A 13,860-nucleotide genomic window follows, 5' to 3' on the forward strand; every position below is an offset into this window, starting at 1 on the left:
ATTTTATGTTTGATATTTCTTGGTGAAATCTCTCACCAAGTTCATCGCAAACATCTGCAAGGTTTCTTGGAAAAGCAACATTTCTGTGCTGAATGCATCTTTAAAGACTTATTACATTCCATATTTCTGTATGTCTCATTTATATTGTCACTTATCTCTTTGTAATTACGTGTTTTGTGTTTTCCTAGAAAGTTATTGACAATCGATTTGAATGCTTTCCTAGCTTCCCATTCTGTTCGCTGAAGCAACGTATCAAAATGTACATCTTCCATTAGATCTCGTATCTGGGCCCAATGAAGAAGATACCTTCCTTTATTTTGGCATCACTAATTTTAGGAAACTTCTCCTGTAGGTAATTTGAGTCCTCTTAGTTCTTGATTTATGGCCACATAATTTATTCACATAGATTTTCATCAAACCAGTTTGATATGAAGAGGAGGCAAGTATACTTAATGGATCTACAAGTGGTTTATGTAAAATGTTCTTTGTCCCATGTTCATGTGTTTGCACACAAGCCATTATTTTACAATGTAATGGGATGTTTTTGCTTTTCTATCAAACTAACATAGGAAACAGTTATGCTTTGTATAACCAAGCTGCATACCAGCAAGCAATGCTATAACTTTTAAGTTACCACATATGTTCCATCGATAAGTATTGTAATTCACAAAATCAAGTAAAAGTTTCATCGTCTCATATGACTTCTTCATATTTATAACACGGAAAACAGATACACTTGGATATACATTTCTCATATATGAAGTAGAATCCTTTCAAACTTGTCTTTGAAGCATCTATAAACACAGTCACCATTGTTCTGGTTTACATTCACATCCCAGGTATTTCATAATTTCATCAGTATCTATGCAAAAGGCCATATTATCCTTTGAAGAAAAAAAGTAGTATATGTTTTTCACCACAATAAACAGATGTTTTGACATTTTCCTTCAATAGATGCCATTATTGTAGTCTGAAAGCTAGGAATTCTGCTTTTTTTAAGACAGTCAAGATCACAAATAAAATCATTCAATTTCATATGAGAAGTTGCAGACCTGTTACTTACTGGTGGCAAATAATCCTCAGCATCTTCAGTAATTTGATGCATTTCTAAATTCTCTGATCCTTCACTCTGAAGATCATCTTTTGTTGGCCTTTTCAGAATAGTTAATTAAGGTTTCATCATGCATTACACATCTCTAAGCTGATAGTATATTGGGGTATGTGATCAAATGTTTTTTTTTTTGGATGTATGACTCTCAACCACTGCGAGACAAAAGTAACAATCTGAATTGTGATCATGGGGTTCCCTTCAGATGACAGGCACAGCAGAAGGCATTGAACATCTTTTTAGCTATGCTCGAAGGTCAGTTGCACAAGTTGAACAACACATATGTGGGGTGCATGGTTTGTTCTGGTCTCCGACCAGGGAACCAAAATTAGCTTTCTTAATTAATGAAAGATTGTCCTCCTATTGGATTTCATCATAAATTGTCCAGAATATAACATAAAATATTGTTGTTATTCCCAAACTTTCAAGAAGACATGTTAAAATTTAGTAGTAATAATCACAGCTGATGAAGTTGTTATTTTTATCTATCGCTGCAAAAGATTCTTATTCTCTAAAACTGACAATACAAAGAATAATATTACCAATATTGCTTTTTATTATTTATTTATAACATTTGTGGGTTTTTAAAAATTTTTAATTTTATAACGTCTATATTTATCTTTAAATCTGGTTTCCCAGCTGTATGCTAAAATCCTGGAAACATGTAGTGGCGAACTGGACAAGAATGATGTTAAATTCATACTGTTTTGAAATTACTGTTATTGAATGCTTGTGTACAACTAATTACTAATCAATGACCATATTGCATGTTCTATCTAAACTCTATACTATAATTGATTAATGGCAATAGAACATTCAAATAGTGTAAGTTGGATATTATCAACTTAAAAAATAAAATCTCCTTATGCTGTGATTTATTTCATTCTTTAATAAGAATGAACTAAATCTTATAAATATTCTTATCTTTAATAAGAATGAATTAACATGGAGAAAATATTTCCATGTTAATTGACAGTCTAATATTATTTAAAGATAATCTACATTACCAGCTATTTTAACTTTCTGACAGGCAGAGTTAGCTTTCTTCAGGCAAACAGTGGTGGTATTTTTAATTGTTCTACTCTCATTGATTTCAACAGAATTAATTTTTGATACATTTAACAAAATTCTATTTTCAGCAAGCAATCGCCTTATTTGAATAAAGTTGAATTCAATCTGCTACCACCTCATAACTTTTTCCGATGTAATAATGTGATGTGTTAATGGAAAATTAAAAACTAAATTCCTCAGAGGTTTCTGTTAAGCAGGTAATCCATTTGTATAATAAAAATAAAATTAGGGTTAATGTTGATCCCTGCAGGAGTCCATGTTTAACTGATCCTACAGCACTTCAAACTTTATCATTAATTCTTATACTCAAATTCTAAATTCAAAGTCTGATTTACACCAGTCACATAAGATTCCTCTTATCCCCATTATTTCCACTTTAAATAATAATCTATAATGTTCTATCATGTTGAATGCCTTTTGCAGATCTAGATACAGATTTGCAACTTTGGCATTTTTATGACGAAAGTAAACTTATCAGAGCTAACACAGATTTTACTTGCAATTGAACATTACTTTATAAACTTAATTTTTATCACAGGGATAAAAATATACAATTCATATAGTATGGTATGTGAAAGTTATTAAAAATCGTTACCGTAACCAAGTCCGTATAAATATTACATACAAGTAATAACGCATTATTTTTCCATTGTAACTAGAAAGTATCAAATACTTTTATCAAATACAGTATCAAAGTATCAAAAGTAGATACTGCTAAAAAGTATCTACTTCAGTCTCATGTATTTTAAGTTACTATGATTCTATTTATTTTGTTCATACTAACATAAGAACAAATGAGGGGCTTAACTAGTTTCCACTGACAATGACAATTTTTTTATTTGTATAAAAAAATTATACTTGTTTCACCATTTAACCTATTTTTATACCTCTGGTAATAACTCCTTTATTTCTCATTATAAAGCTTTCTACATAGCATTTTATTTAATTTTTTTATTCATGTATTTTACCTATTTGTTATTAATTCAAAGTTTTAACTTGAATTAAAATCTTTAAGTTAGTCATGAATTAGACTTATCAAATTAATATTAAAAAATTAATTCAATATTTAACTGGCAGTGGGAAAGCTTAATAAAAAAATATCAAGGCCTTACAACACAAGTCACATATGGTCGCAATAGTGGACAAACCACCACACCTGAAATGTAATTTCAGTCAATTTTGAGAAAATCTGCAAGTCACACTACCTGTAAGGAAAAAACAAAACTTACTTTTCTTTCACCGGCACTACAGTACAATGTGAACCTTGGCCTGTTGGAACCATGTCTTTTGCTTTTATCCACCACTACCTGATGCCCAGGACTCTTAAATCACTCTTTACATCCTCTATCCACCTTCTTCTAGGCCTTCATGTGTTCTTGTTCTAAACATTTCCCCTCTGACCGCGTTAGGCATTCTACGATTCTCCCCATCCTTGTCACATATGCCAACCATCTTATCCTGCATGGCTTGATGTCTCGCACTCTCATCACAATATACCCTGTTATCGCTTCATGCCACCCATCCTCAGTTCTTACAGATTCCACAATTCTTCTCATAATCTTTCTTTTAAAAACCCATAGCAATGTCTCATCATGACCAGGCCCCTGACCCGTAAGTTTCTACAGGCTTTAATTTTGTAATGTATGTGTTACTAACTTGACCTCAGGCTGAGAAAATATGCTTTATTTCCAGCTGCTATCCAGCTTATTTTTTTTTTAATATTTAAACTCCTTTACTGCTTCAAGTGTCACATCGTTAAATGACAGTTCTCGAACCAGTCTTCCACCTTCCTCCTGTTGCCATTTTAAAGTATTTTGTCTTTTCCATATTAATTTCCAGACCCACTGCCTTACTTATTTAAAACTTAATTATGGCTCCACAGGAGAATCGATTGTAATTATAATTGTTAGTAAGAAAAAAAATTTATAAAGTTTTGTGAATCTTGCATCAGACAGAATTAAAAAAAAAAGCTATAGATGTATTTCTTGAAAACTAAGTGTGACTGGAATAAAATTTAAGGATTTTTGGTATTTAGCAGTTATGTTTTAATCATTTCACTTGTAGTTTCTCAGGAAACTAAATCATTGTTCCACAGTGTTATCTTTGACATTTTAGTTAGCTCCAAGCTCTAGACTTAATCAGTTGTTATGTTTCAGTGTTATTTCATTAACCTAGGTTATTTTAAGTCCCACTATTATAATAAAATATTATTATTACTTTATATTTTGTTTCAGAGTGTGGATGCACAAACTATTGATTCATTTTTGGAAGAAGATCCATTATCTTTCAGTATCAAAAACGAAATGAAGCATGAAAAAGAGCAAACAGAATATTTGTTTGTACCTGTTGCCAAACCATCTGATAAACAGACAATATTTAAACAAGTAAGTTTTTTCTATTTTAACTTTGTTGAAGTTAAAACTACTTATTGTAAGAATTCTCAACTTTTCTATTCAGCAAGATATTTTTATTTACTGTGTATTACCCACATATTGTTCAGCATTCATGTGTTAACATGATATATTTTGACTAATAGTGTAAAAAAAAATTTGTTAATAGTGGAAGTAATTACCTTTGATGAAACAGATTGCCATACCATTTTAGAGTAGATAAATATTTTTTTACAATTCATAACAAAGAAAGTACAGTGAGCTGATTTCTCATCCTGTACACAAAGCTGCCTATAGATCATTCATTCTATACCTAGATTCAACGCTGTTTACAAAGGTAATAGTAAAACAATACAATTCTATCCTTGCTTTTTTGAAGTATATTCAGTTACGAGAACCTTTATTATAGTTTTTGATAATCCCCATTCTAGACCACTCCTTTTTTTGTTTTCAAACAGGATTGATGTGTTTCTTTATGTTTCCACTAATTAGCTGTGTCTTACCAAACCATTTAGATGGTGCTTAGGCGCACACATTTTTCTATTAATCTATTAGTTTAATGTCATTGTCTTCATTATTTATATGCTCTGGCGCTGTAAAGTGTGATTATATACTGAAAGATGACAGTTGAATACTATTATAGAACCACTCACACAGATGAGTTACTGCTGTGAAAATCAGTTTATTTTAGGATTGTAAGAAGAATAAATGTTTTACAGCTCTATAAAGCTAATAAATTATTATTACTTTATATTTTGTTGCAGAGTTTGAATGCACAAACTGATAATTTATTTTTGGATGAAAATGCATTATCCTTCAATATTAAAAAAGAAATCAAGTATGAAATTGAGCAAACAGAATGTTTGTTTGCACCTGTTGCTGAGATAGATGATAAACTGACAACATCTAGACAAGTAAGATATTTTCATTTACTGTTTAATGACCTACTTAATATTTAGCATCCTTGTTTAACACTAGATACATTGATTAAAAGCGTAAAAGAAATGGTGAAAACAGTATGTGGAGGATTGTAGCTGAGCTGACATGAGTCACAAGTCACTCCTGAAAAGTCATTGCTTTTGAAAAAGAATAAACATGTCATGCCAGGTTTTATAAAAGGTTCGTGGTTTCTTTTCATGGTGTCAAAATATACTGTTGCTCATCACACAACATACCTACTGAAGTGCAGTTGATAGATTTTTGCAAGTAAATTTATAATCTATTCATAGAAACCAGCTTTGTAATGAACATTGTTGTCCTCAGAAAACTACTTCGATGGATCTCTTACGGTGCTGTACATGTTTCACAGCCATAAATTCTGTAACATAACAAATTGTTTATCTCCTGACAGACAACGTATGTTGTATTATTGCTGTTGAAACATACATCAAACACATATATGAATAAACATAGGAAATATTATACTTCCTAAATCCATTCCTATTGGTCTTTGAGGTTACTTTTCAAGATCTATATTTCATATAGAGGTTTTGGTGTGGTATTTGAGGTTTCTGAGGGTTCCTAGGGATTTTTAATGTGGTTTTATGTCATTTTTCTAGGGTTTTTCAGTACTCATTGATAGAATCATTTTTTCATGTATATTAAATTATAATCAATAATTATATTATAATAAAATGATTATACAATAGTAATATGAGTATTGCATAATATAAATCTGAAAATTAGTGGAATGGATTGAAATGTTAGTATCTTTTTAGCAAAACAAAACTTGCCTCTTTGAAGCCATAGAACACATCAGCTTTCTCAAAACAAGGAAAACTTCTTAAAGTTTCCTTTCACAGAGAATTTAATTTGTATTAGATGGCAGCTTAAATTATATTTGTGCTTAAATTGTAGGCAGTTCATAAACATAAACTAGAAACTGTTGAAAACATTCCCAGTATTGAATTCACTTTTAACAGTTTCTGGCCAATAACTTTTGAATCGCTTTATTTGGGACGAGACTGACCATTTAACAAATTGCCTTTTTACAGTTGTTTTTTCTGCTGAACTAACTTTTGCACAGATTTGCTGAGACTATGTCGCATACTAGTAGGTATGTCTTAGCTTTTTCTTCAAGTACTGGTGGTCTATCACTTCACTTGTATTTCTTTACTGAACCAATCTCCCCAAAGTCCTCAGTTTGTGTTCTTATACTATATCGATTAGGAACCAGTGTACCTGGAAATCTACTAAAATACTAGTCTTTCACTGTCTGTATATACTCCATGCTTATGAAGATGTATTAAATGACAAATATTCTCTGTTCGCTGTAAACATGGAAAGACAGCCTCAGTCGTTCAAAGAAATGAACAAACGGTGACAAACAGATGTCAATAGTGACATCTTCTTGTGTTCAGACATCCTGATTGGCTCATGCAAGCTAACTGCACACAATAGAGAATTATCAAACTTTGTAGGAAACATTACTCATAGTACACAGAATAAAATCCTTCAACCTGTAATCATTTTTATATAGGTGTGTAGTTACGTTTCATGCACTGGATTATGAACTTCCTGTTAGAGTTCGTGCTTTAGAATGATAAATTTTCATGTTAAATGGTAGCAATGAATTTACATTGACAGAATGTGATATTGCTGGATATTTTGTCAACAAAGATGCTAATCATGTTACTAAAAATATTATATCACCAAAATAGCTGTGAATGAAATGTCTGTGACTTTGTGTGAGCTATGAAGGCTGTGAAAAATTCCCCCTCCTTCTTTAACAATTTACCATAAAACACAAACATCAATTCAGTGTTTGGTTCGCCCTATTAACCAATTTTAGAGATCTTAGCAATGAAATTTAATAAATCTGTGTATAAAGAGATGTTTTCACCATTACTGCAAATTTGGTCAATATTGACTAATGAAGAAAAATAAGGAACTTCATAATCAACTAATTTTTTCTAAGTGATGTCTTATGAGATTTGAATATCAGGTATTCATACACGCTAAGATGCTAATGTACAGTTTTATCACATTGTTTGGCCAAAATTGTGCAGGAGTTTTTTACCAAATCTTGATACAATGAACTGTGGCGTTGATGCTACAACAAATTCAGAATTGATGCAAAATGATGTTCACTCAGTAACACCAAATGTGTATTGTTAATGCTGCATGTCAATTTTCCCTCATAATGTTCTCTTAAAATCAGAAAACTGTTAAAAAAATTTTAAATAAGACAGTTAAGTTTTTGTTACTTTTATTATTTTTACTAAACAGTCTGGAATTATCAGAATTCTTTTCTATTCTCTCACAAAATTGAGTTACATCCTAAGACCAAAATTTGTCAAAAAAGAAATAGTTATGTATAACTTATTCCTCAGCAGGTTATAAATTGCATTACAAACTTCTGGTATGAATCTAAATATACGTGATTTAAAAACTGCATTTCTCAAGAAATGTGTAGCTCACTCTTGCAGATAAAATAATTTACAATTATTTTAAGTTTTATTGCAGCAGACATTACTTTTCTCATGGTATTCTGATTTTTGTGTATCAGAATGGATTAAAAAAACTTTTTTCATTTTCATGGCAAATTATATATTTTTGGATCTTCAGTATATAATTTTTTCACTGTTAACTTGAATCACACATCGAATACTTAACCTGTTTTCTTATTTTTCATTTCATTCAATTCTTCCAGTGGATTAAAATCTAATAATAAATTTAAACTGATCATATTACTCTTCTCTGTGTTTGATGTTATACAAAGAAATTTAATGACCAATATCTTAATCCAGGATGAGTTTGGAAAATATGTACACTTATTGCCAGATTTCTATTTTCAGTTAATACAAGTATTAACAGAACTAAACTTAAGTAAATTTTTTTTTATATATATATTTTTTTTTTTATTTGCCATTATAAAATTGTCTACTGTCAGACCAGTTTTAGTTTGTATGCTATGTAGCAGATAGTTTGGGGTTTCTTACATTTTGTTCCTTATGTTTTAAGTGTTTGTACTAATGAAATTTTTATTTTTACTACTTAAAAACAAATATATTGTGCTTGCTTAAATATGAAGATAAGCTATTTTATATTAGAGTATAAGTTGTCAATTTGTAGTTGGCATTATAAAAATTAATAAATTTGTCCGATAGATTTTTAACTTAACAGTTATGTTAATTTTTTAGGATGTTAATGAAGAAGCTATCGGTGATGTGGAGGAAAGAAGTACTGAAAGTAGTTTACAAACTTCAAAATGTGTAGTTTGCAATAAATTACAAAATAACTGTATATGTGATAATGTCGTCGGTAAAGAATATGATGATTTCAACACTTTTTCTTTTGAAGAAAACTGCTTGCAAATTACAGAAAGAACAGTTAAAGAAATGAACATCATATCTTCTAATCTTCCTAGTAATACATCTGTTTTTTGTCAGGAGTCTTTCGCTCAGAAATCTACTTTAGAGTCACACTTATCTAATCATGTTGTAAAAAAAAAATTTACATGTCATTTTTGTCAAAAATGTTTTAGTAAACCATCTGCTTTAAAAACTCATCTTACTGTTCATACTGGTGAGAAGAATTTCTCTTGTAATTTTTGTAAGAAAGCTTTTAGTCGAAACGGTCATTTAAAAACGCATCTCTTTATTCATACTGGTGAGAAGAAATTCATGTGTAATTTTTGTAAGAAGGCTTTTAATACTAATGGTCATTTAAAAAGACATCTCTCTATTCATACCGGTGAGAAGAAGAAATTCACATGCAATGTTTGTCAAAAATCCTTTGGTTGGAAAAGTAGTTTAAAGACTCACCTCTCTATTCACACTGGTGAAAAGAAATTCATATGTAACTTTTGTAAAAAAGCTTTTAATCAAAGTGGTAGTTTAAAAACACATCTTTCTATTCATACTGGTGAGAAGAAATTCATTTGTAATTTTTGTAAAAAAACTTTTAATCAGAGCGGTAGTTTAAAAACACATCTTTCTATTCATACTGGTGAGAAGAAATTTGCTTGTAAGTTTTGTATGAAAACTTTTAGTAGTAAGAGTTATTTAAAAACACATCTCTCTATTCATATTGGTGAGAAGAAGAAATTCACATGTAATTTTTGTCAAAAATCCTTTAATTGGAAAAGTAGTTTAAAGACTCACCTCTGTATTTACACTGTTGAAAAGTAATTCACATGCAATTTTTTAAAAAAACTTTTAGCAGACTGGTATTTTAAAAACACATCTTTTTATTCATACTGGTGAGAAAAACTTCATTTGTAATTTTTGTAAGAAAACATTTAGGCTTAGGTGTAATTTAAAATCGCATTTCACTGTTCATACTGGTGTAAAATAATTCACTTGTGAAAGCATTTAGTCAAACGAGTAATTTAAAATTGCATCTCTGTGTTCATACTGGTGAGAAAAAATTCATTTGTAATTTTTATAAGAAAACATTTAGTCAAACGGGTTATTTCAAAACACATCTCTATTCATATTGGTGAGATGAAATTCATGTTTAAATTTAAAAAAAAAAAACATTTTTTCAAAACCGTCATTAAAAAATGTATTTCTCGATTTGTTTTTTATATATTATTGAATACAGTATTCAGAACTAATCAGTTTATAAATAAAATCATTTGGAATCATGTATGAACAATTCTATTAATAAAGTTTTTTAATAACTTTTGTATTACGATTCATTTCCTTTACATCAGTTTGTCTAAAAAGTATCGATCCTTTGGAGGCCAAAATTGAGAATACATTTATTGATACTAAAAAATAACATTTTGAGACCACATGCATCTTTTATTGATACTCTTCTACCATTTTTCTGTCAACATCATGTACCTTATGCTATAGAACCTCTATGGTTTCTATTCATTAAAATTGCGACACATTGTTTTCGCTGATGTTTTTTGAAACTAATTTAACACCTTTCAGAGAGTTGTTGCAGAGACTGAAACAAATGATGTGCTGATGGTGGTAGGTCCCGACTATATGGTGGATGCATCAAAACCTCCAGTAAAGTTCTCTCGATTGCTGGCAGGTCATTAAAGATGTACGCAGTCTAGCAGTTATAAGGATGGTGTATGACATCCTTTCTGTTCACTGATTCAGGCCATTTCTTCTGAATTGCTGCTAGTTGCAATCACACTAATTGTCAACAATACAGTTATGAGTTTATGGTACTGCTTGGTGGCAGCAGCTTGTGACTCAATGTTCTTCTAATCTCACGAAACACACAGCATAATCTTCTTGGCTTTCAGTGGGAACTTTGCCACAGACTCTGGAGTTTCTCCTCACTTCAGTCACAATCTTTTTTGCACATTTTTTTCTTAGGTTATCCACTTTTCATCACTGATGCCAGCTTTCTCCGAATTGTTTAACATTGTGTGGTGATGGGTATTAGGTCATTGGGAATTTCAGATGGTTTACATGTGTAGACTTTTGCCAAAATATCATTCACTTTTTCTGTGGTTGGTCATCCACTCCAAGGAGCATCTTGGACATCAAAATTTCCAGAACAAAAGCCAGAACAATCTTCTGGCTGTTGCTTTTGATAACATACCTTGCCCATAAACAGCAGAAGTTCTTCATGGGCCTGTGCACCATTTGCGTTTTTAACGAAATAAAATTGTAAAATGTTCATCAGTTTTGCAGAAAGTCCACTCATCTTCACAGCGCAATACCTTATGTCCAAGTATAAGAACTCCAACATTTTTTTGTATATCTATTAGCTTCAAACTGCCGGCTCTCAAATGACATTCGACCTGACCCAGTAAAACTCATATACCGTGAGATTTTGGACAATAAACTATCTAGTGCACAAAATGGTCAGTAGTTTTTAGAATACCTATTATTAATCCATAACAAACTAACACTATAAGTTTAAGACATTGTTACAAAGATCTTCATTAAATTAAGTGTATGTTAGAACTAATTGAGAAAGAATATTAAAAATTGTATGCACATATATCTATAAATATAAAATAACATGTTGTGTGTCATTAAATAATAAACATCCATGAATCGCTAACGAAGATTAATTGATGGAAATAAATAATTAGTTTAAAATAAAAAATGTACGCATATATATTGAAGTGTAATTCTTCAAAAATGTTGAATAATATTTAAACCAAAGGAGATAGAACATAAGAACAAAAAAATATATTTCAATCTTAAGAGGTAGGAATTGATTTTTTTGAAAAGAAAAAGATAAATTTTCTCTAAAATGCCACTGAAGAAAATTGAAATCTATTTTTCTGTGATATCCCCCACCTTCTGAATAAATTTTCATTTATAGAAATATTTGAGCCAAATTTGAAGAAAATCAGTTCAGTCAATCCTGAATATAAGGCAAAAAGCAGTGCGACACACACACATACATACATACATCATGTTTTTTGGTCTAAATGAACTAAGTGGACCTTGAAACGTAAAGATTTACAAAAAAAAAAAACCCAATAACCTATCTTTCACATGAACTTTCCCTTTTAATATAGATATTCTAGGCATATTCGCAAGAAAAGTATTAGTTATTTAGAAAATAATGATAAGTTAGAAGCATATAATAATAATAATATCATTGTGAAAACTTGGTAACTACATTTCTTTACATAATTTAATTCAACTTCGATAACTAAAATACTTTTTAATGTGGTGTTTGATCTTGATCAAACCTCTGTAAAGAGATGGGGGATAAACTTTTATTTTTTGTTCTTTCTGGGTTCAAATTCTCAACCTTGAATTTTATTACAATATATTAATTTTATTATATCAACATATTCTAAAATACTGGCAGGGTAGTTGGTACCATATATTTTATCAAAACATATTTATGTTTGGATGTAGTTAACTATTAACATAACCATTAAATTACAGAAATATTATTTAAATTTTTGTGGTAAATGAATGTTTGCAATGTTTATATTACATAAAAAAAAAAATACATAAAAAATATCGATCTATTAAGTCTGTAATATACAATATTGCATTTCATTGGCCCATAATTAGTTTAGTATGATGATATTTCGTTAGTAAACAATTAATAGGATGCTCATCAGCGAGTTGAGATCTACATTTTGATATAATAATATCAGTACAAACGTTCTCATCTGATATATACGATTTTAGCATAATGTCATTATGAAGATCCATACTTTCTAGCCCCAGTTCTTACTTGAACAAGCTCTGAAATGTATGCACATTTATATTACACTCTACAAGTAAAAGTATAGATACAACATCTGATATTAAGTTACTTACAACCGCGATAAATTATGTTGATAATTTATATAAAGAGATTTATAATTAAAAAACATCTGATGTGGATCCACATAACTTCCTTGTACGCCTATTAAATTACATATGCATATTTTTTGCTGCACTTCATTTAAACTTATTTCATTTGAAAGTGAGATACGATCCTCCAATTCTTTAATAAAGTGGATAGTTACACAATTGCTGAAATGTTAGTTTTTATTAACATCAAATATTTATATAATTAATTCAGCACTCATATAATATTAGGATAAACTAAAAGTCCCTTTATTATTTGTATTAATAAATCAGTATTATTCATATCTCGTGAGTTTCTAATTAACAAAGGTTTGAGATTTCTGGCATGCTGTGTAAATAAATGTTAGTAATAATTAAACTATTTTGTTTACTGAGCTGTATACGGGTTACAAAAATTAATTTCGACCTTAATTTTTTATTTACGGTGTAAAATATTCGGTTTTTTATTGGATTTTTTGGTGAACAATCAAAATTCATATGTTATCAATACATCAAATTTTTAATTTGAAGCTATGACTTTCACATAATTTTACATATCACCATCAAAGCTTGTTGTCAAATCCATTCTGAGATACCATCCTAAAATTATTAACAAAACATGTATTAAATGATAAAAATCACTGTTGTGTGTGTACATAGAAAGACAGCCTCAGTCATTCAAAGACAATGACAAACAGTGACAACAAAGAATTACATCTTATGTTCAGACATCCTGTTTGGCTCATGCAAGCTAACTGCACACAATTACCAACCTTTGTAGAAAACATTACTTATAGTGCACTGGATAAAATCCCTCAACCTATAATCATGTTTATGTAGGTGTGTAGTTACTTTTCAAATGCACTGGATTATGAACTTGCTGTTATAGCTTGTACTTTAGAATGATAAATTTTCAGGTTGGATGGTAACAATGAATTTACATTGATAGAATATGATATTGCTGAATATTTTGTCTACAAAGATGCCAATCATGTTACTCAAAATATTCTGACATCAAAATAGCTGTGAAAAAAAGTCTGTATCTTTGTGTGAGCTGTAAAGGGTTTGA

General features: G+C 30.0%; 1 protein-coding gene across 1 annotated transcript in view; it reads left to right on the forward strand.

Annotated features, from left to right (window-relative positions):
- The window catches only part of LOC142332814 (uncharacterized), a 59,348-nt gene extending 48,755 nt beyond the window's left edge, over positions 1 to 10,593 (forward strand). The window contains exons 10-12 of the mRNA XM_075379429.1: positions 4,414 to 4,563; positions 5,334 to 5,483; positions 8,712 to 10,593. Of these exons, the coding sequence (XP_075235544.1) occupies positions 4,414 to 4,563; positions 5,334 to 5,483; positions 8,712 to 9,701 (1,290 nt within the window). The 3' untranslated portion in view covers positions 9,702 to 10,593. The remainder of the gene's footprint in view (positions 1 to 4,413; positions 4,564 to 5,333; positions 5,484 to 8,711) is intronic.
- The last annotated feature ends 3,267 nt before the right edge of the window (positions 10,594 to 13,860 follow it).

The sequence above is a fragment of the Lycorma delicatula genome, chromosome 12 (genome assembly GCF_047948215.1).
Source record: "Lycorma delicatula isolate Av1 chromosome 12, ASM4794821v1, whole genome shotgun sequence".
Taxonomy (NCBI): domain Eukaryota; kingdom Metazoa; phylum Arthropoda; class Insecta; order Hemiptera; family Fulgoridae; genus Lycorma; species Lycorma delicatula.